General features: G+C 35.9%; 2 protein-coding genes across 2 annotated transcripts; one reads left to right on the forward strand and one right to left on the reverse strand.

The window, feature by feature from the left end:
• The first annotated feature begins 4,462 nt into the window (after positions 1–4,462).
• Positions 4,463–7,694, forward strand: LOC110783081 (CBL-interacting serine/threonine-protein kinase 21). Its single transcript, XM_021987377.2, has 12 exons — positions 4,463–5,032; positions 5,133–5,195; positions 5,296–5,367; positions 5,466–5,573; positions 5,661–5,732; positions 5,815–5,868; positions 5,966–6,091; positions 6,180–6,269; positions 6,356–6,481; positions 6,558–6,665; positions 6,810–7,058; positions 7,159–7,694. The coding sequence occupies exons 1-12, from the start codon at positions 4,871–4,873 to the stop codon at positions 7,213–7,215; spliced, it is 1,287 nt and encodes a 428-aa protein (XP_021843069.1). The 5' UTR covers positions 4,463–4,870; the 3' UTR covers positions 7,216–7,694.
• A 968-nt stretch (positions 7,695–8,662) lies between these two features.
• LOC110783080 (uncharacterized) lies at positions 8,663–14,687 on the reverse strand. The gene is made up of 10 exons (XM_021987375.2): positions 14,018–14,687; positions 12,552–12,619; positions 12,116–12,186; positions 11,684–11,962; positions 10,200–10,363; positions 10,056–10,111; positions 9,891–9,943; positions 9,659–9,779; positions 9,241–9,338; positions 8,663–9,108 (listed from the first exon to the last, which is right to left on the reverse strand). The coding sequence occupies exons 1-10, from the start codon at positions 14,413–14,415 to the stop codon at positions 9,037–9,039; spliced, it is 1,380 nt and encodes a 459-aa protein (XP_021843067.2). The 5' UTR covers positions 14,416–14,687; the 3' UTR covers positions 8,663–9,036.
• Positions 14,688–23,351: the final 8,664 nt, after the last annotated feature.

A 23,351-nucleotide genomic window follows, 5' to 3' on the forward strand; every position in this document is an offset into this window, starting at 1 on the left:
AAACCAAAAATGATAGACACAAGTCACACAACTGAACAACTGAACAAACTGAAGAATGTTCACGATGAACCTTGCCGAGTTTCCGTACAAGCTCGGCATGGCTCGGCTTTTCTTTTCTTGACCAAGTTCTAGACACAACCCGTCGGCCCATTAGAATAAGAGAGCCTCTAGCCCGTTGGACGTGCCCATCTATAGGCTTAATCCCTGACTTGCTAACACACTTCTTAGATTCTTAGTTTGTTATTACATCTACAACAAGTATAGTATTCCCCCGCAAATTTTTGGCTATACCCGGGTACAGCCAAAGCTGGCTGTACCCCCATCCAAAACGACGTCATTTTGTGTTGTTTAAAATGAACATTAATATACTGGTACAAAAATGAACATTTACTATTTCGGAAATGAACATTTATTTATTTATTTGGAATGAACATTTACTATTTTGGAAATGAACATTTATTGATTTATTTGGAAATAAACTACAAAAATGAACATTTACTATTTCGGAAATGAACATTTATTTATTTATTTGGAATGAACATTTATTTATTTATTTGGAAATAAACAATATAGGCGCTTGTAAAAACATAAAAGATCAATGAAGTGAACAATTTCATTATGAACATTAACCATATATTTATTGTGAACAAACAAATAAACAAAAAAGAATATAAAATTCAACAAAAAAGAACATAAAATTCCAGAAAAAAGAACAACCAATACAACAATTATGAACAATTTTATGATGAATTTTAAAGCCAACATGAAAGAACAAACAATACAACAAGAAATAACAAATTAATACTGGTACAAAAATGAACATTTACTATTTCGGAAATGAACATTTATTTATTTATTTGGAAATGAACATTTATTTATTTATTTGGAAATAAACTACAAAAATGAACATTTACTACTTCGGAAATGAACATTTACTATTTCGAAAATGAACATTTATTTATTTGGAATGAACATTTACTATTTTGGAAATGAACATTTATTTATTTATTTGGAAATAAACAATATAGGCGCTTGTAAAAACATAAAAGACAAATGTAGTGAACAATTTCATTATGAACATTAACCATATATTTATTGTGAACAAACAAATAAACAAGAAAGAACAAATAATTCAACAAAAAAGAACAAACAATATAAAAAAGAACATAAAATTCCAGAAAAAAGAACAAACAATACAACAATTATGAACAATTTTATGATGAATTTTAAAGCCAACATGAAAGAACAAACAATACAACAAGAAAGAAGAAACAATAAAGCAGATAATTATTATGAACAAACAAATAAACAAGAAAGAACAAATAATTCAACAAAAAATAACAAACAATATAAAAAAGAACATAAAATTCCAGAAAAAAGAACAAACAATACAACAATTATGAACAATTTTATGATGAATTTTAAAGCCAATGAAAGAACAAACAATACAACAATAAGTTTGATGAATGAATTTAAAAAACAACAAGAAATAACAAACAGTACAACAAGAAAGAACAAACAATACAAAAAGAAAGAATAAAAGATTAATGACGAGTTTAATTATGAACATTAACCATATGATTATTATAAACAAACAAATAAACAAGAAAGAACAAACAATATAAAAAAGAACAAAAAATTCCAGAAGAAAGAACAAAAAAATACAACAATTATGAAAATTTGATGATGAATTTAAGAAACAACATGAAAGAACAAACAGCACAACAAGAATGAACAAACAGTACAATAAGAATGAACAAACAGTACAATAAGAATGAACAAACAATACAATAAAAAAGAACAAACAGTCGACAAGAATGGACAAATAATATGAGCGTGTTGTTTTTGGGTACAGCGAGAGCTGGCTGTACCCGGGTACAGCAGTTAACGATTACGTTAACTGCTGTACCCGGGTACAGCCAGCTCTCGCTGTACCCAAAAACAACACGCTCATATTATTTGTCCATTCTTGTCGACTGTTTGTTCTTTTTTATTGTATTGTTTGTTCATTCTTATTGTACTGTTTGTTCATTCTTATTGTACTGTTTGTTCATTCTTGTTGTGCTGTTTGTTCTTTCATGTTGTTTCTTAAATTCATCATCAAATTTTCATAATTGTTGTATTTTTTTGTTCTTTCTTCTGGAATTTTTTGTTCTTTTTTATATTGTTTGTTCTTTCTTGTTTATTTGTTTGTTTATAATAATCATATGGTTAATGTTCATAATTAAACTCGTCATTAATCTTTTATTCTTTCTTTTTGTATTGTTTGTTCTTTCTTGTTGTACTGTTTGTTATTTCTTGTTGTTTTTTAAATTCATTCATCAAACTTATTGTTGTATTGTTTGTTCTTTCATTGGCTTTAAAATTCATCATAAAATTGTTCATAATTGTTGTATTGTTTGTTCTTTTTTCTGGAATTTTATGTTCTTTTTTATATTGTTTGTTATTTTTTGTTGAATTATTTGTTCTTTCTTGTTTATTTGTTTGTTCATAATAATTATCTGCTTTATTGTTTCTTCTTTCTTGTTGTATTGTTTGTTCTTTCATGTTGGCTTTAAAATTCATCATAAAATTGTTCATAATTGTTGTATTGTTTGTTCTTTTTTCTGGAATTTTATGTTCTTTTTTATATTGTTTGTTCTTTTTTGTTGAATTATTTGTTCTTTCTTGTTTATTTGTTTGTTCACAATAAATATATGGTTAATGTTCATAATGAAATTGTTCACTACATTTGTCTTTTATGTTTTTACAAGCGCCTATATTGTTTATTTCCAAATAAATAAATAAATGTTCATTTCCAAAATAGTAAATGTTCATTCCAAATAAATAAATGTTCATTTTCGAAATAGTAAATGTTCATTTCCGAAGTAGTAAATGTTCATTTTTGTAGTTTATTTCCAAATAAATAAATAAATGTTCATTTCCAAATAAATAAATAAATGTTCATTTCCGAAATAGTAAATGTTCATTTTTGTACCAGTATTAATTTGTTATTTCTTGTTGTATTGTTTGTTCTTTCATGTTGGCTTTAAAATTCATCATAAAATTGTTCATAATTGTTGTATTGGTTGTTCTTTTTTCTGGAATTTTATGTTCTTTTTTGTTGAATTTTATATTCTTTTTTGTTTATTTGTTTGTTCACAATAAATATATGGTTAATGTTCATAATGAAATTGTTCACTTCATTGATCTTTTATGTTTTTACAAGCGCCTATATTGTTTATTTCCAAATAAATAAATAAATGTTCATTCCAAATAAATAAATAAATGTTCATTTCCGAAATAGTAAATGTTCATTTTTGTAGTTTATTTCCAAATAAATCAATAAATGTTCATTTCCAAAATAGTAAATGTTCATTCCAAATAAATAAATAAATGTTCATTTCCGAAATAGTAAATGTTCATTTTTGTACCAGTATATTAATGTTCATTTTAAACAACACAAAATGACGTCGTTTTGGATGGGGGTACAGCCAGCTTTGGCTGTACCCGGGTATAGCCAAAAATTTGCGCAGTTAACGATTAGTATTCCCCCATGGCATGTAGGGCATAAAGATGGTTGTGGGCCGGCCAACTTGAGGCTCGATCCGAAAAAAGCCCAACCCAATACGAAGTCGTGGGCCGGGCCTGAGCCACATTTTTTTTTTTGAAAAAACACGATAAGGTACGACACGACTCGACTTGGCATAACAAAGTACGCTAAATTTAGTAAATTTAGGCTTATGAACGGCGGTCCGGCCCCTGTGTCTCTGTTTTGAACTTTTCTGCCCGGCCTGGCGCAATGGGCTCGGCCTGAAGCCCAACCCGGCCCACACCCACCTTTAGTAGAAAGTACTCTTTCGACCGGTTATTTTGTGAAAATTACACGTCATCTTGTGAAAAATTTCTTACATCGTTGGAAAAACTTGTAGCCATGATAAATTTCGATATATATAAAAATAAAAGGAATAATATTATACTAAATGTGTGCCCTAACAAATTTGATTTCGATATGCGCTAAAACTCAGCACGACTTTTAATAAATAGTTTGGCAAACTTGAACCAACTTTGACCGTTAGATTAGAATTGAACCGAATAGGACCATGATTTAAAAATTAAAAAAAACTTCGCACAACTATAATTTATCTATTTCCCATGATGAATTAAACGATTGTAAACCTGAAAATGACGTTATCACGACTTCGAATGGATTCGGAATGACGCCTCCCTCGCCTAAACACGGATATGCCTCGATCCAAATAACCGAACGACCTATTAGCCACGTCGACAAATAAGAAATTTATCTTTTGTTAAAATACGCGGGGGTAGGAAACTCGGTGCGAGGCGAACACGAGAAGCTACCCCTCCCTAGTACCTTTACCTTCCATTCAAAAATCATCAAAGACAAACTAACACGAAGCAACACAAAAGATTGTCACCAACCTTTCAACTTCCATGCAAAAATCTGATACAACACCTAGAATAGGAAAAGTAGGAAACTTCCCTGAAAGAGTCTCTATCACAATATTACACTAATCCTTCACATGATACTGACAGGGAAACTGCAACCAAATGCCTAAAATTAGACGTCTGGACTCAGATGAACTCATAGCAACAACAAAACAAAATCAAAACCAGGCCAAAGCAACAGAGAAATTAAAAGCCTTCAACTACAAGTGACAAAACATTCAACATACGCTATACTCATAAGGGAAGAAGTCGCGCCTTTATAAGTATATGTGAGTGAGCAGCAGGAAGAAGAATAAGAAAGTGAAATTCACGGTACTTTTGCAGAAGAGATTACCAGTACTACTTTACCGCCTTTATAGGTACAGAAAGCGAGCAGCAGGAAGAAGAATAAGGAGTGAAATTTACGGTACTTTTGCAGAAGATGGGGATCACAAAGAATGTAGGGAACTACCAACTTGGTCGAACCATTGGTGAAGGAACTTTTGCTAAGGTCAAGCTTGCTAAAAACATTACAAACAACCAGATTGTTGCTGTTAAAATCATTGATAAGCAGATGGTTCTGTCTAATAACCTTATGTCTCAGGTGAATTACCAGCTTTGTTTTTGAATTAAGGTTTGTTATTATGTGTCATACTTAGGGAGTTTATCATAATATAGAGATAATGGCATGTTTGTAAAAACAGGTGCAGAGAGAAATCAGAACGATGAAGCTGTTGAATCATCCGAACATTGTAAGGATACACGAGGCAAGTGCTCATATTTCATGACACAAACTTACTCTCAATGTTTTTTAGGTGAAATGAATGAAGTTTTTAACTTACTAACTATCTGATATTCTGATCACAGGTTATCGGCTCAAAGACAAAGATTTACATAGTCATGGAATATGCAGCAGGAGGACAGCTCTCTGACAAATTGGTAAGAACACTTCATAACTATAACTCGATCATATATTGGTTCAGTTAAAGTTCGAAAGTTCTAGTTTTATCTGACTCTATTCATTCTCGAATATAAAGACTTACATGGAGAAGTTAAGTGAGGAGGATGCAAGAAAATACTTCCAGCAGTTGGTTGATGCAGTAGACTACTGCCATTCCAGAGGAGTGTATCACAGAGATTTAAAGGTAATGTAGCTATACTGAACTCTGAACTCCATTAGATTGTCCGATCTAAATAAGACCTCAAATTGACCTGTTTCGTTTACTATGCAGCCAGAAAACCTGCTTTTGGATAACCAAGGAAACCTCAAAGTATCAGACTTTGGACTCAGTGCATTGCAAAAGGTACATATTTACATATAATCAAAGTGAAATTCGTTTACTCAGTGTTTTCACTTACTAATTTCTGAACTAATAATGCCTACAGCCTGGAAGTTTGTTGTCAACAGCATGTGGTTCTCCAAGCTATGTAGCACCTGAGGTAAGAGGAAACTATTTTCAATCAAATAAATGTAAGGGAAAATGGTCCGACATTGTTGAAATGAAAGAACTAACTCTAATATTGTCTAATTTGGCAGGTACTGAATAAGAAAACTTACGATGGAGCAGCTGCAGATGTCTGGGCTTGTGGAGTGATCTTATTTGAGTTGTGTGCTGGTTATCTACCATTCATAGACCCCAATCTAATGAATTTGTACACAAAGGTATATATTTCCCTCACATAATTAACGGTAAAACACTTTTGATAGTACAAAGAACTCTTCATCTGACAAAGTTTCCTCTGCTGCATAGATATTGAGAGCTGAGTATGAATGTCCAAAATGGTTTACACCAAGTCAGAAGCAACTTATTGGCAGATTATTGAATCCCCGTTCAAAAAAGGTATGCGGATTTAAATTCATATAAAAGTATATGATCACTTAAAACAACAGATTGGTCTAACCAGACTCGAATTCTGTTTTCTGCAGAGAATTACAGTAGCAGAAATTGCTGAAGATGAGTGGTTTCAGAGAGATTATAAGCCTGCTGCAGGAATTTACTTCCAAGGAAAGAGCTACTCAGATGATGTTCGAGCAGTTTTTGAGCCTGAAAAGGTAATGACTAAACCTTATACAAGAAACACGGTTCAAGGATGAACATGCTAGCTAATTGCCAAGCCTTTTTTTTCAGGAAAGTTCAGAAGAAGATATTGTCCCTGAAACTCAAGGATTTATCAATGCCTTCCAACTGATTGCAATGTCTAGCGACCTTGATTTGTCAACCCTATTTGAAGAACAGGCAAGTCTACAAACACGAAACCAAAATATATTTTCCTCCTTATATCTGATTAATGAGGATTCTCTAGTGATTTTCTCAAATAAAGTAGTAATTTTTACTAATAAGAACTGTACTAATTAGATTAGTTGGTATCTTGAAAAACAGGACGACAAGAACAACAGGATAATGCTGGGATCGAAATACACAATCACTGAAACTATAGAAAAGATAGAGAAAGCAGCAAGTGATGCAAGTCTTTCAGTTGAATGGATGAGTAACAGCAAGATGCAAATACAACTAAAATCAAAGTTCCGTTCATCTTTTAACCTTTTGGCGGAGGTGATTGAAGTGGCACCAACAAATTGTGTTGTGGAAGTATCAAAACCTGCTGGAGAATCAGGAATATATAAAGAGGTATATTCAGGATTCTACCCCTGATATTTTCTTACTCTTTTCTTAAAAACCTAAGAAAAATGTTGAACTAGCTACTTTTTTTGTGTGTGTTCTGAAACAGTTCTGCAGAAGTTTATCTCAAATGCTAACAGAAAAATCACGTAAACATCGGAGATAAGATGTCAAACGATGATAACATCATTTTGCAAAGGTAAGAAGAACAGAAGATGGATCACTTGATACCGACTCTGAAGGAATAAGGATTTTTTTTTCTTCTGCATTGCGGGTTTTGTGACAGTCAAGTGAAAAGTGAGACACACAGGGAATTATATTATAGAGCTAAGCTTGAGGCAATTGATCCATATGGTAACAGAGGGACATGATGTCCATTATAGATTTACTTTTGATCCATATAGTATGTATGAGAAGAATGTAAGGTGAATGCAGTTACAGATTTAAGTTGGCTGCATTGATCTTTCAGACTTTCAGTTATTATTAGACTGTAACAGGCTCTAGAGGGCATAAGGAACTGATAGACAATGTTGATTACTCCCACTTTCTGCATTTAGTTGTCATTTAGCTGGTTCAAATTGTATTTATCAACATGACTGTAAAATCCGGACAGCGGAGTATATTTGATTTGCAAGACTTAGTCTCCGCTTTGTTTTGACGGAAGACTTTTGCAAAGGAAAATGGTTTTTCATTTTCCGGAAGAAAATCCAAATGGAAAGCAATTTTCCCTTGTTTGTTTGTATGGAAACAATTTTAGGGGAATAAAATACCCAGAAAACTTAGAAATAATCAGTCACTGGAAATTCTTAAAAATAAATTAACACAAATTAGATGACAATGTAAAATCAGACGATTTCTTCAATAAATTTAAAAAATCAACGCAAAAAAGATGAAATTATATTGGAGAAGAAGTTTCACGAGAATTATGATCAATTTTAGACAAAGAACGCTAATTTATCTATATAGCCAAAATCAAATAATATTCAAACAATGAATCTTTACTTGTGTTGAGATCGATAGCAAAGGAGGTGAGACAAATCACGTTGGAAAAGGAGAGAGGTAGGGAAGAGGTAGGAAAGTGTGGCATTCCAACTATTGCAAAGGAAAATGTATTTTCCTTTATGGAAAACTCTTTTCTAGCCCACTTTTCCTTCGGTTGAGCCAGAGGAAAGTAAGGAAACCATTTTCCTTGAAATAAACAGAGCCTTAAAGCCAATTACAGAGAAACAACTAACAAAAGGTTACCACAAAAACCAAAAGGCACCATTAAAGAAACTTGATTATCATACTAGCAACAAGTCTAACACAACTTTCAAAGAATGCAATTAAGATAGAGCAATACTATGCACATTTTGTTTAAGAAGCATGTTTCCGAACACTTTGCTGGTACTCCGTTCTCTGCACTCGACTAACGGAGGTAAATATGAAAATAAATCAAACAAAGACCAGACAACTCAGTGAAGTTGAAAACCTCAAACAAGTCTGAAATTATCAGCAAAGTAGACAGTTCAAACAAAAATAAGATGTTTAATTTCCAGACTAACAGATAGAAGGGAAATCAGGGATCCCTTCAAACACATTGCATACTTGCCACTTTGCCAGTACCGCCTCAGTAATATAAACATCATCAGGAAATACATATCTCAAAATTTATAGAGTACTTTATGTTACATTTGTCAAAGAAGATTGTACAAAAACTAGCTTTTTGCAGGAGAAGAAAGGCATTGGATAGCACAGAGGCCGCATTGACCACTGACTGTGACAAATAAAAAAGGGGAATGATTACAGGGAGATCATATACTGATATACTCGAAAGGAACATTCTGAACTCCAAAATTGACGTCTATTATAGACGTACATGAGGAAGAAATTTCGTAAAATACACGCATGCATGACTATATATGGTCTTAAAAATAAACCATTTCAAGTCTACAATTCAGACAGACCCATGGCAAGAGGCAGGACCATGAATAACATACGAAGAAGATTAAACCAGGAAGTTGTTGATCATATGGTAGATCACATCTTCTCCGTCAGAGTTCAACCAATAGCTCTTCACCTACAATTATCAAACAAATGCAACTATCAGTAGCCATTCTGTAGTCAAATTTGTGAATCCAACAAATAAACAGAAGAACAAGCAGTGATTATTTTGCTGTTTCAGCCATGCAGTTGGTATTATGTCACTTGCCTGAATGGTATTATGTGCAGTATATCGCTGTCTGCTCTGATGGAAGCTCACATCTACACGTTCCCAAGGTACTTGATTAAGACCTCTGATCATCTCCTCTACAAGGAACCAGGAAAAAAAAAGTTATCTGATAAGAAATGGAGAATAGTAGAATGCAGAACAAAGAAAACTCGTTTCCAAATATGTGATGAAGCTTGAGGGTATCCGACCATATTTAATTAAAAATACATTTCAAAAAGATATTGTGTCCAACTATGAAGAAGTTTGAGAGTTAAGAATGTCTTTGAATATTACTACTATACAGTGATCTAAGATATCTACAAAGTACTTCCACATAAAATTAAAAATAAAAATAAAAATGACTTAACATCTAGGATCTATCCAGCACAAAGCCAAGCAAATTGCAGGTAAAACAGACCTTCATAGTCAATTGTCTGGTTTTCAGCACATGAAGACACTTTATGGCGGCCATTTTCCAGAGTGTCATGCTCAACGTAAACAATGTGAGGGTACTTTTCATCATTTGCGAGTAGATTAGACTGAAATATACAGAAGGGAAGAAATATGTTTGATAAAATTTTATCAGAAGTCAAACATATTATTTGAACATTTGGTGAAAATGAAACTGACTAAGTCAAAGGAACACCAACCTTTGGTAGTTCATGCCGTCTGCGGATTGAAGAGGTGCTCCACCCAACTACATCTTAACAAACAGTCAAGAACAACAAAATAACTGCAAACCAATGGCTTATAAAAAGCTATTCACATAAGAACAAGGGCAAAAACAAAAACAAAATTAATAAAGAAACGGATACGATCGAAGTTCACATTGGCATAGGCAACACGTCGCTTGAAAGAGCGTAAAGCCGAACTGTGAAGATCAATTAAATAACTAGATTATGTTGATGAAAAAGTAAATATTTAAAAGTAAACCTTGAGACAACTAATGATATACCAACATGAATTTTAGTTCATATGAATCAGAAGCCATACGAACAAGAAGTGGAAGTTTGCCTTCTTCAGCATCATTTAGAAAGAGATGCTTCCCAGATCTTCCAGCAATCAAGTGCGCAGTTTGTGAAGCTTGTTTCTCCAAGAAAAGAACGCCACAAAGGAAGGGTAACTGTCGTGAAAACAAAATGTGGACGAGAATAAGGTTTCCAAGAAGACTAGTAATAGCTCTCCAACAATGAATGGATCAAATTGAGAAATGAACAGCACCACTGCTGCCATCTTCTTTGCTCCAACATTGGAGGTAAGAAACATAGAGCTCAGAAATTTTCCATATAGATGTCTTAAAAATTACCATGAACCCAAAATCACCTCCTAAACTGTTCAGAAAGCATACGAAGGAGAAATATTGAAGCACAACATGATAGTCAAAACATCCAAAGAAACAGTGCTAGTAGGAATCCCAAACTTTAATCATAATCTGAATGTTCTTGGGCTTCATAGGACACTCAAAACTTAAGTTCTGTTAGCCGTAATTGCTTCATTTTTTGGCATGAAAGGGAGAAAAAAATGTAGAGGAAGTTCTCCTCAACCAGCTATAACATCAAGTCAAGGAGATTAATAAACTTTGAGCAACTCCCCTCCTGTTCACATATTTCTCAAAACTTTAAACAACGGTTTAGCATTGTATCTAACAAGACTAAAATTGTAGCTTGAAGTTTATCCTTTTTTCCAGCTAAAGCTTCTAGCTCACATACATGTAGAGACATTTACAGTAGAAGTTTCAAGCTTTCGATTTTCAGCATGTTAAATTTGGATATATTGTTTTATAAAACAAAAATGAGAAAAAGGAGTTGATTTAGGATGCTTAGCCCATGGCACATAACAGAGAACACCCAATAAAACAGCCAATAAAACAGGCTTAATGTTCACCAAGTTTGACTGAGAAAAGATGTAGAGCTAATCGTCTAATCCAATGACAATATTGTAAAAACGACTCTCTAGAAATTTATATGACTACTAAAAGACTCGGTGTAAGGAATAAATCAAAATGGCTCTTAATACCTCTTCGCTTCCTTTCTATGAAGTAGAAGATGGTCGTCCCGTTGTCGTCCTATTATCGCTTTTGGGTCAATTGGAAACAACCTTTCTGCAATTGCAGGGGTAAGGTTGCGTACGTCCCCCCCCCCCCTACCCGCTTCTTGCGGGAGCCTCTTTGAGGCAATGGGGTAATGATAATGAATGAATGACTAGAAGACTCGGTGTCAGGAGAGGGATAGTTAGAATTAAAGTTTGGCGATCTTTACGTGCGCATTGCCTGAGCTAAAAATTGAAAAACAAGCTTTTTAGAGGCAGAACAAATATCCAGCTTGTCTGTGACAAGCAGGCACAAATTAACAATCTAAGTCGCTCTAAAGTAGAGAAATTTAAATGAGAAATAACAGTTCGAGTTGAGAAAAAATACTTATGCCAGTTTAGCTGAGGTACCCACCTGTCTGTGACCTCGTGAACCCAGATGTGGAGTTGCAACAGTTATGAAGTTCATGGGTTCCAGTCCAGCAATTCTACCTTTGCAATCTTCCTCGACCCTTTCCTCCCTACAATTTAAAGTCTCTTCTTCCATGTAGTTTCCGTTTGCAACTAAAACGTTTGATGTTTCGAGAGGCTCGTATAGCTTTCCAACAGCATGTCTTGCAACAAGACCGCCCAAAGAATGTGAAATAAATGATATCTTCTGCAACCCAGGCCTACGGCTGATAACAGTGGATACCTGAAGTATGTGGAAAAAAGTACCAAACATGTCACCACTAATGGTCCTGAAAAGAGAAGCAAACATAAAATATTCACAGCGAAGACAAGGAAAGCAGTTTTGGATAACTTAGGCAATGAGGATGAAATAGCTATTACCCTATTACCCAAGTACCTCGTCAGCTAGACGTTCACCCATCAAGTCAACACCATCAAATGTCAATGTAGCAGTGTTGCATTGACTGCCTGCAATCAAGAAAACAAGAGAATCTTTCAACTGCGAACTTGATCAATTTTTTCAGTCGAAAATAGAGATCAGATAAGCTTCCTATCACAAAATTTACTTTTTCTTTCTTTTTCTAATGGAAAAATAGAAAAAAGCGGGTAACGACAATTTATTGCTGGAAATATTTTCCTGATAAATAAGTAATATGACTAGCGGTGAATCCCAAAATCCCTTGAAATTCAAATAGAGCATCAAGTGAATACAATTAAACCCAAAAGGTATACGGATATTGAACCTAATTGCATTATGAATTTATGATTGCCTGCAAAAAATCATTGAAAAATCAACTAAGCAGAAACAACAGGAGGCACAAAATGGAACTCACAGTGCACCATTACTTTGTCAGGGAGCTGCTTCACAAATTGATCCGCAGCAAATTTCCAGTCAGTTGCACTAAATTATGAGTGACCACAAGTCAAGTCAGTATAAGTAGGCGAGAAGCAAATGATATAATTATAGAAATAAAAATGACTCAAAACTTCTACTTGTATTAAGTACCATATTATTCAGACAGGAGAAAGCTACGAGGTATTATTTTTCCAGCTGTATAAAACACATGGCCAATATGTACGGTGAGACACTCTTTACAAGTGTGTGCATAAGGTGGTAGCAGAACCCCCACCTCCCCTCTCTGCCCCTTTAAACAAAAAAGGTTTATAACTGGAAGACAGAGACATAAATCCCTTCTCATATTGAAAAATGAAATTAGCCAAGTTTAATACTACTATAAAATTTCTAGCAGTAAAAGACCATAAAGATGAAATTGAACCACCTTATACAAATAGAGAAAACAAAGATGAGCCATACGGTCACACGGACACAGAGGGGCGAAAAGACGAGGGTTTATCAACATCCATCTTTAGGCTGATTCAGCACCAAACAATAGAGGGTAAGATGGAAAGTCGTTATACTTTTATTTCACTCACCTATTTGTTCCGGCAACAAAATACCCCAAGAGTACACACAACTTAGCCACTCAAATTGTTAAATTCCTCACCACCACGCATGAGCCAAGGCATGCCTATTTCACCACTACTGCCCACCCCCATCCGCCTTCCCTCTTTTCTTTCTTTTACATGGCATTCAAAATCTCAACAAAATCAATTTGTCTAAGAAGATATCAACTAGGTGAGAATCAGTGTATTTCCCTTTAAACCATTCATCAAAGTAGAAATCAAATAGAACATTCTTTGTTTTCATGAATGGCCATCTATCCTCAAGTCCTGAACTTCCCATCATCTAGATAAGACTTCCTATTGGCATCACCATACACAAGCATCCCCTTAAAAGCTCAACTAAAATCAGTTGTCCCACATGGTACATTTCTCAAGCTCGAGTTTCGGAGTTAACCGTTGAGTTCAATCATTCACTAGAGTTTCTAACTTCTCTCGAATAGTTATCGTATGTTCACCCTCCAACACAATATTCAATTGTAGACTACCATTAACCTAAAAATACTTTCTATCATGTCAACCAAACAATCAAAAGAACTTGAAAGAATTACAATAGTGACTAACATTGCCATTAAAGCACCCCCTTAAACTCTCATCTAAAACCATTTCTCCCACGTAGTACATTTTCTCAAGCTCAGGTTTCAGAGTTAACCTACGAGTTGAATAATTCAGACCAGTTAGTTGCTTCTCTCGAAAACTAATTACAGTTTACCTTCTAACACAATATGCAATCATGGAATAATCATTAGCTAACAATAATTTTCGACAATGTAAACAAAACAATCAAAGAACTTTTAACGAATCACAAAAAAGAATGTAAAAGAAAGAGAAAGAGGACCTTCCAATAAGACCATTAACCATGACAACAAGATGCTTAGGAGAGAGCTTAGCCTCAACCATGGCAGTATCCACAACATCTTGCCCACAAGCAACAGACTCAGTCTCAGTATTCTGCCCTAGTTGCTTCAATTGCTTCTCTTTCCCACCCCCAAAACACCCAATTCCCATTTTCCTAAGAAATTCCATAATCACAATATTATCAGATTTATTCTGAATAGAACTACTAAATTGTTTGTGCTGAAAACCCCCTTTTTTGAAGTGAAAACTGCAAGAAAAAGGTGTTTGAGCAGGAAATTTAACTGGGGTCTTGCTGTTTTTCTGCCTACAATTAGATCTCCAAGTAATGGGGTTTGAGGATTTGATGATCAATGCAGAATTTGGGTGCAAGAATATCATGAGATTAGAAAATGGGAATTTGGGTTCATTAAAATTATTAAAGAATAAAAAAGGGATTGATTTTGGGTGTGAAAAGGAAGAGAAGCAGGCAAAAAGAAGGGATCTTTTCAATGATCTTCCAAGGAATTGACAACTCAAAGGAGTGGAGTGTTTGTTGATGGTGGCAAACTGGCACTGTTACTGCATTTTGCAACTTTTTGAAGTTTCTTTTCTTGGAGCCTTATGTAAGGATGAAGGTTACCTCACGTTGTCCAAAAAAAATGAAGGTTACCTCAAGTCAAAGCTCTCCCCTCAAAAAAAAGAAGAAAAAAAAACCTCTCTCACTAAAGAATCACAAGGAAGGAGAAAGTCTTGCTCCATAATGGCTTGTGTCCAATCTGAACACAAGTGGGGTGTATTTGGTCTTTTCACCGAAAAAAGGAGAGGCCCACAATAGTAAAACGGACTCTGTTTTGCTTTGCTGGTCAAATTTTCATATTTCAAAAATTTTGAATTTGAAGCAGCAGGTATTTAATATTCACATTGATCTCTCTCCTCCTTGTTATTCTCTCTCCTCCTCCAAAGCATTTCAGGTTCCATTTGTTCTCCTCCTTCAATCCAATTTCACGGCGACAGTGTACTGGGCAAAAAAATTCACACCTCCATTTTCAAGACGAGCTAGGATTGTTCGTTTATTTGGTGAATTCGTGAAAGCAATTGCGCTGGAGGAAGAATTATTTGTCATAAAGAGGTAAAACCCTAAAACCCTAATCGAAAATTTAAAAAGTTTATGTATTTAGGGTTTTTGGAGGCTTTATATTTGTAATCCTAATTGTTATACTTAACTCGTTTAATTTTAAGAATTTCTGGTTTTCAGTTAGGGTTTCTGGTTTAATTGCTGCATGTTCTTGTTCGTTTATTAATATTCGTTTATTAATATTGGTTATTTAATTATTAGGCTGATGGTGGAATTAGGAGTATGAATATTGGTTGTTTTGTAACTGGGTGGTGATTTTTGAACAAATTGGTATATTTGATGTCGCCTAAATTATGGAAATTTGCAAGAAATAGTGTTGATAATCTGGAGAGTTGTACTAAAAAAATCGAATTATTTTTAAAAATGATCATAATTTTATATTGATCCTAAAATGGTATTAAAAGTGTATGACAGTTTGGTATCGCAAATTAAATTTGGATTGGTAGATTTGTACCAAATGGGTCTAATTACTGGGATATGTGTGGATGTTTATATGTGTGCATTTTAAAAAGAAAGTAATTGTAGTGTGAAGTATTTGAATGTTGTGAATTTGTTGTGTTTAGTTTACATTGTCATTGTAGTCATTAAGTTTTATAATTTTGTAGGAAAATGGGTAAACGTAATGCTCCACTTCCAAAGGAGAAAAAAACAGAGGAAGACGTTGTTAAGGGAAAGGGCATGTCTACAAGGGCAGGAACACGAACGGTAATTAGTACAAGAATGCTATTGTAATTAATAGAAAAATCCAATTCTATTTTTAATATTCAGACAAAAGTAAACTTGTTGTGTTGTGGGTGTAGAGAACAACTGCAAGCGGGCTAAAGGCAGTGGAAGGTTCTTCTAGTGGAAAGAAGAGAAAAGTCTATGATGCGGAGAGTAGTGGAGAGGAGGAGCCACGTACAGAGAGCAACGATGACGAGGACGTCGTTAGTATTCATAACGTAACCACTACTATTAGACTGAAGGTTTGTTGAATTGTTAACTACCTATTTTATCATGGATATCTAGTTTATGATTACTTAGAATATATGTTTATTGAGTGTTGTTATATGGTTTTGATTGAGTTCCATTGTTGTATGCATCTTAGTTGAGTGTAGGTGCTCAGGTGAAGAAATCGGAGGCTGTTGTGTCGACCAGGCTGAGGAAGGCGGAGTAATGCATGAGAATGATAGGCTTGAGGTGTTTTCAAAGTTGTTGTCAGTGTTGGATGATAGTCGAAGGGATTTAGTAAGAAAAATGGGGTTTGGAGCCCTCCTCACCCTGAAACTGCGCAACATGTCCCCGGAATTTGCCTACTGGTTAGTGACCAGGGTAGATGGTGCTAATGGGGTATTCTATGGTGGGGGCGATATGGAATTCAGCCTCGATCCCATCCAATTTAACTGCGTTTTGGGGCTGTCTATGGGTACTCAACCTGTACCGTCTCTTAATGGCAACCTAAACACACGCCATAGAGATATAGCAGACCATATTGTTCAGATGTATGGGGATAGTGGTGGAGTTTCTGTTCAGAAAGCTTGGGAATTTGCAGTTGGGATGAGGGATGGACAGGGTAAGGCGATGGGTACTATTGTCCCAATTGTAACGAGAGAGGATGACTTTGAATTTAGAATAGCATTTATGATTGTTATACTGGAGTTGGTGTTGTGCCCAAGCGCAGACGGGTTTACCTTGGCAGGGAGGTTGTTACCTGCCGCATCGGTAGCACCGGAGTCAAATTCATATGATTGGTGCATGTTCTGTTTAGAGTGGCTAAAGATATGGTGCAAAATGTTTGCGCATCAGTTTGATCAGCATGGAGTTGTGTCCGGTTTGGGGGGCTGCAGCCTGTTTTTGACGGTTGGTATTACTGAAAATATTTATATTTATTGTGTATAATTTTGCAAAGCTCTTATTTGATTCTGAAGTAAGTTGGTTATTGTTGTAGGTATTCTACCTGGACCACTTGAATGTGGTGCCTAGGCAATGGTGTTTTATGCCGAGGGTGGTTGTGTGGTCCCAATCTGATGTCGATGCCCTGGTAGAGGCAGACAAGAAAGCTGGAAGTGACTATGGAAGAACTCAAGTAAGATGGAATACCAAAAATTCATGTTGTGTGAGTAGTGATTCAGTAGTATAGTGATTCATTAGTATATGGACTTATGTTTTATTTTGATGTTCCACAACCAGTCTGTTGACGTTGCTTACAGCGAAAGACACCATCCTCGATTGCCAAGAGATATGCGGGGTTCCTACATCGCAAAAGAGGTTATTTCTATTGTGTCTAATTTGTTTTGATTTAATTAGTTTATAATTTTATAAGTTTTTGGCATCCATCCCGCAGTTAGGGGTGTTCATTACCGGGTACCCGGCTAAACGGGTACCCGGAAATGCGGGTACCCGAACTTCCGGGTAGTAAATTTTTCGGCCCATGACCCGACCCGGAATAACCGGGTACCCGATAAACGGGTACCCGGTTATTCCGGGTCGGGTCATGGGTACCCGATTTTATTTATTAAAAAAAATTCTGTGCTTTTTGTAAACAATCATGTAGCATGAATGCTAACTGATTTCCATGGTTAGGCAGGCAAATTAGTAATACTAACTGATTTCCATGGTTCTGCAGGCAAATTAGAAATTTTGAAATTACTGATTTCCATGGTTTTGCAGGCAATACTAACTTCTAAACTTACAAAATTCTAATACTACTAATCTACACTAAATTCGTATGAAATATGAATAACTAAATTTCTAATACTACTAATCTAAATCAAAATTCGTATGAAATATGAATAACTAAATTCGTATAAATCTAACTTACAAATTCCTATGAAATATGAATAACTAAATAACTAAATTCGTAAAATCTAACTTACAAATTCCTATGAAATATGAATAACTAAATTCGTATAAATCAAAATAACTTGAAGTGAAAAATAAATTCGTATAAATTAAATTCGTAGAAATTATAGAAATGAAATTCGTAGAAGTTATAGAAATTAAATTCGTACATAACATCATAATATTCTGAAGTGAAAAATACCTTGGAGTGAAGCCTTGCGAGTTGCGAGTTGCGAGAGTGAGGAGAGGAGGACTGAGGGTGAGAGCCGTGAGCCGTGACCGGAGATCCGTGAGAGAGGGAGGAGGACTGATGAAGAGTTGAGTGCGGCGGAGCCGCTGAGGAGGGTGGGAAAGTTGAGGGTTGAGGAAGAAGACAGAGTAACAGAGGAAGAAGGGGAAGTTGAAGCGAAGGAAACAAAACCCTAATTTCCTTGTTTTGGGGCTTTTGAGTTTTGTCTCATCTCTCAATGAGTCAATGCTCATGTGCTGTACCGCTGTACGTAATTTTCCAAAAAAATGGGAATTTTAAATTTTTTTTTTTTTTAAAACGGGTATATCCGGGTACCCGTTTAACGAATATGGAGGCCCATGCCCCGACCCGGTACCCGAGATTTTTACCGGGTCGGGTACCCGGCCCATTTATTTCTAAAAAATCTGCAAATTACCCGCTTTAAATGTAGCGGGTCGGCGGGTCAACGGGTCGGGTAATGCGGGTCGGGTATTTTTGAACACCCCTACCCGCAGTAGATATTCTGATTCTGGTTGGGAAAAATTGTATATAGGTTCTGAATGTTTTAACAACCCGATTTGAGAGAATCGAGGAGCAAATGCACAACCAAGGAGAGGTTTTAAGAAGTATCAAACTTGATTTGTCAAAAATGGTAGGGGTGAAAGATAGTGGGCCTAAGGACACTCAAAGTGGAGGTACAAGTGGTGGTAGTGTGGCTGGTGTGGTTGTTGGCCCTACTCTCGGAGGTACGCAGACAATCAGGCCGGCCACAATCGGAGTTCCGTCGCCGGTGGGTTTTGCACCGGCCTTTGGTTCAGCTCGGGGTTTTGGCACTCGAGGATTTGGGTTCCCTCCGCCTTCCACTACAGTCTCTCCACTTTTGGCGAGTGATCCTAGAACCCCTGGTCCATCTTCTGCGGTTTCCTCAGATGTTCTTGGATTTATGGCTCTCTCTTCCTCTGATTGTTCTGTCCCTACGAAATATGTGACCGCGCTACAGACTGAAGTACAATCTCCTGCTCAGAAGCCGGTACATTTTCGTACACTAATGTCAATGAACAATCCAATATATACTTATCTTAGAGAATTTTAATGTTGGGATATACTTATCTATTTTGCACAGGTAATCACCACTGAATTTCTAAAGGTAGTTCCAATTCTTAGGAGCTCCCGGAAGAGTCGAACTGATATGGAGAAGGAATTGGTTGCTTTCATCAAGGAGTGCCAGGGAAATAGCAAGTAAATGTCAAACTTTTTAGTAAACTATAAGGGGATTATGAATGTTTTTTGTTAATGTTTATAAGTTTGAACCTGGAATACGACAGTTGATTATTCTTCAATTGATCAATATTTGCAGGGATGAAGGACCAGAGTTGATTGAGTTCGATGGTTTATGTCTAAGCCAATACCAGATGTATCGAATGGTAGCAATGGATGAGTATGCGGGGATAGAATATGTCAGAGTGGCTAGTAAGATGTATACTAGCAGGTGGAAGGCAGAATTGGGTGCCGGTAGAGGACGAAGTGTAATGCTTGAACCTGGTTTTGGGGTTAGTATTCAGACAAATTTCTCATCTATGTTATCATGATCCGATCATTTTTATTTAAACGTATCTTGAGCTGCCTTCTAATTGTGGCAGGTTAAGGTACAAACAAACAATCCCCCTCAGTCTCTTATAGCCCCTTACGGTGCCCCCTTTGAAAACCTCGTCATTCGGGAAATGTTTGTGGTATGCATACTTACTAAATTAAATAAATTTGGGATAATTCTCTGTAAATTTATGTAAATTTATCAAGACTCGTGGTATTGTCTCTAAATTTAACTTAGCATTTCCATTTCGCAATTTATGCTAGGTTGTAGTACCCGTATTGCACATGTACTTCACTCTTCCACCGCACAGACGTTGGTATTGTGTTGCATTATCCATGAAGGATAAGAGGATTTTGGTGCTTGATCCTACATCAGACGAGCCTTTGTTAGAGCACAGTCGTTTGGTTAGCCACATGGTAATGATTGTATGTAAGAACATTTAATAATTATCGCATACATTTCATACATATGGTTGACTTATTAATCTTGTAGTCGAAGTACTTGGACATGCTTTTTTACTCTAAAGACGAGTCATGGGTAAAGGATGGACTGAGTGGATGGGGGGGTTGATCTTGTTTTTGTCCCACCGAGCGATGAGTAAGTAACCCAACACAATCTCTTTGCGTAAATATAAGTTGGTGGTTTATATATGGATTTTATGGTTTGATAACTGTCAAACACTGGTCATGCAGTATGTCAAGTTGTGTTGTAATGCTAGCATGGATAAAGGACATAGTCCAACGCAACAAAATATCTGCCAAATTCAACCCGGTACGTTCATTTTGTGAATGTGTTCACTTGTGTGTGTTTTTTAAAACAATAGTCTGTTGTAATGCTATCAACATATTTATTTGCTATCTTTTCATCATCAGGGTGCCATAGAGGATGCAAGGATATCACTTGCTGTTGATGACATCTTGTGCGATTTGAATTTTGAGGAAATCTGAGGTGTACGACCTTATTTGTGGGAGGCAAGTCCGTGTGTAGGCCGTGTTTACGTGTTTGGATTTTAGTTTTTGGATGTCCTTGGATTAGTTTTTGGATGTACTTGGATTACAGTTCTGTAGTTGGGCAACTCTGTTGCATTTGAATTCTGGCACTCAGACTGAAGTTAATTTGGATACTTAAGTACTTTAGTTAAATGATCAACATTTGAAGGTGTATGTGAATGAACAGGTAGAAATCAGATATTTATGAATTAAGATCTCTGGTTTGTAGTTATGTATGGGGTATTTTCTTTTACATAAATCAACACAGGTGGAAATCAGATATTTATGAAATTTAATGAATTTCTGGTCAACTTTGGTATGAGCATGAAATTTGTCAACTAAGCTTTGGTACATTTCATGTAGTACGAACTTCAAGTTTGGTATATTTCATTTTTTGGTTTGACTTCCAAAGTGGTCAAATTTTGTACATTTCATGTAGCCAGAACTTCGACTTTGGTACATTTCATGTAGCCAGAACTTCGACTTTGGTACATTTCATAAATTTGTAATTGGTCAACTTCGGTACATTTCATTTAGTACGACCCATCAAATTTGCTACAGTTTTGGTGAATATTAAATTGGTCAACTTTGGGACATTCAAATTTGCTACAATTTGACTTCCTTCTATTTGGTACCACCCATATTGACTTATATAAATAGGCAAAGGGTTAAATAAACAATAATAATCCAAAAGCAACTTCCAAGGCCCTTATATTTTAGGAAAAGTAGACCTTAATTTCCATTCAAAAGGCCAGTAATTTATCCGAAAAGCAGTAAAATATCCCAAATGCAGTTAATTATCAAAAAGCAGTAAACATTACCACTAATTAATCCGATTAAAACTTAAACAGTAGATAATCCAGCTAAAACAGTTACATAATATAACTACGAATCAGATGCCTTTCAAGTACAGGTGATTGCGGACAATGCTTCATCCTTTGCTTCATTAAAATCCGAGAGAAAGTCGTCCATTAGTAGCGCTTTTCGAGCCACAACAATATTTTCCTACAATGATGAATGAATGGTAATTAGAGTTCGGAGCAGCAGTTTTAGTTCGCCAGCTAAATACAAAGGCACTTACCATTCCATATTTTGATACTATACGAGCGGCCGATGACTTTATCCATCCCAACATTAGTACCCCGCAGCTATGACTGCAAAAAATCCAATTGTGATTAAACGGGAACAAAAATTTGAATCGACACATAGAATGAATCATCAGTCCACTAGTTCACATACTTGTCGGTGTTGTTCATAAGCTCGACTAGTTGTCTTCCCCAACTACCCATTGTGCCTAGTTCCCAATGGGGGTCATGGACATTTAACATCGTGTCAATGGTCGGTATCTGTGATGTAAAGCATTCACAATAATCTGAACATCAATCCCAGAAATTGGAATTTGTAGTTGACAATCGGCGTAAAAACTTTGGAAGCAAAACATACCATATTTTTGAGAATGGCCTTATGCTTCTCTTCGGGGTTGGGGTACATGGTATCCATGAACCATATGGTCTTCTCCTTCAACTCAAATGCAGCACACCACCAATGGTCATCGTCCAACACAGGAACAAAAATATGATTCATCATATTACCAATGAATTATTAATAGTTATTTGTTTATTCAAAGAACACGTGATAGGAGAATGTTAAAACTAGGAAAAATATCCTACCACACAAATCTAGGATGCAGTAATGCCACGAAGTGGTTGGCCGTGCTTCTTTGCTAGATGTTCGAAAGGATCCTTATTCGTAATTACCCTCATCTATAATATTAAATTATGTTCGATGAATAAATTCTGGCATTTCACTTAAACATCTAATACTTAAAAATGTTATTTAATAATTCAATTTAAGGCGTACCGCAAAAGTTGGGTCAAGCATTATTCTCCGACTCATGCCTTCGTAATCCAATGCCCACTTTTTCATATACATCTGGGCAGCCATCCTTACATAGTCAGCACTGACCCTCGCTCTTGTATGTAGGACCCCATATAAGTCTCTTTGGGTTGCACTCCTGTCATCGCATTTAATCATGACTTATCCTGGACTGCAAAACATGACGCAGAACTGGTTTAGTTAAGGTATTAAATGGGATCATATTCTTCATAAGTTGGTTAACTTACTTAGCCTCGTCTTGCAAATCTTTCCATCTCTTAACGAATGAAGTTATGTCATTCACCGGACCTGTGACCCTTTGGTTTGTGCCAGACACGAAATCTCCGGAAAATACTGCTGAAGATGGAACATGAGGTCGGTGGCCTAAACTCCTCCTCCTTGATCCTTCTCCAGCAGCGGCCTCATTCAACTCCTCATGATTGACACGCGCATCCTCATTCAACTCCTTACTATTGACTGGGTCGTCCTGATTCAACTCCTTATTGTTGACAGGGTCATTCTCATTATTGACATGACACTCTTCGTTAACTTGTGCTAATACGGATTGGAGAGATTCATTTGCAACTTTGTCAATGACATCACTAACTGATACGTGATGCTGATTGTCAATGTGCAACAAATCGTCGACAGTTGCCATCTTCTTGTTGAACACGTCTTGCTCAGTCTGGGTTCTTT

This window comes from Spinacia oleracea, chromosome 2 (genome assembly GCF_020520425.1).
Source record: "Spinacia oleracea cultivar Varoflay chromosome 2, BTI_SOV_V1, whole genome shotgun sequence".
NCBI classification, from domain to species: domain Eukaryota; kingdom Viridiplantae; phylum Streptophyta; class Magnoliopsida; order Caryophyllales; family Amaranthaceae; genus Spinacia; species Spinacia oleracea.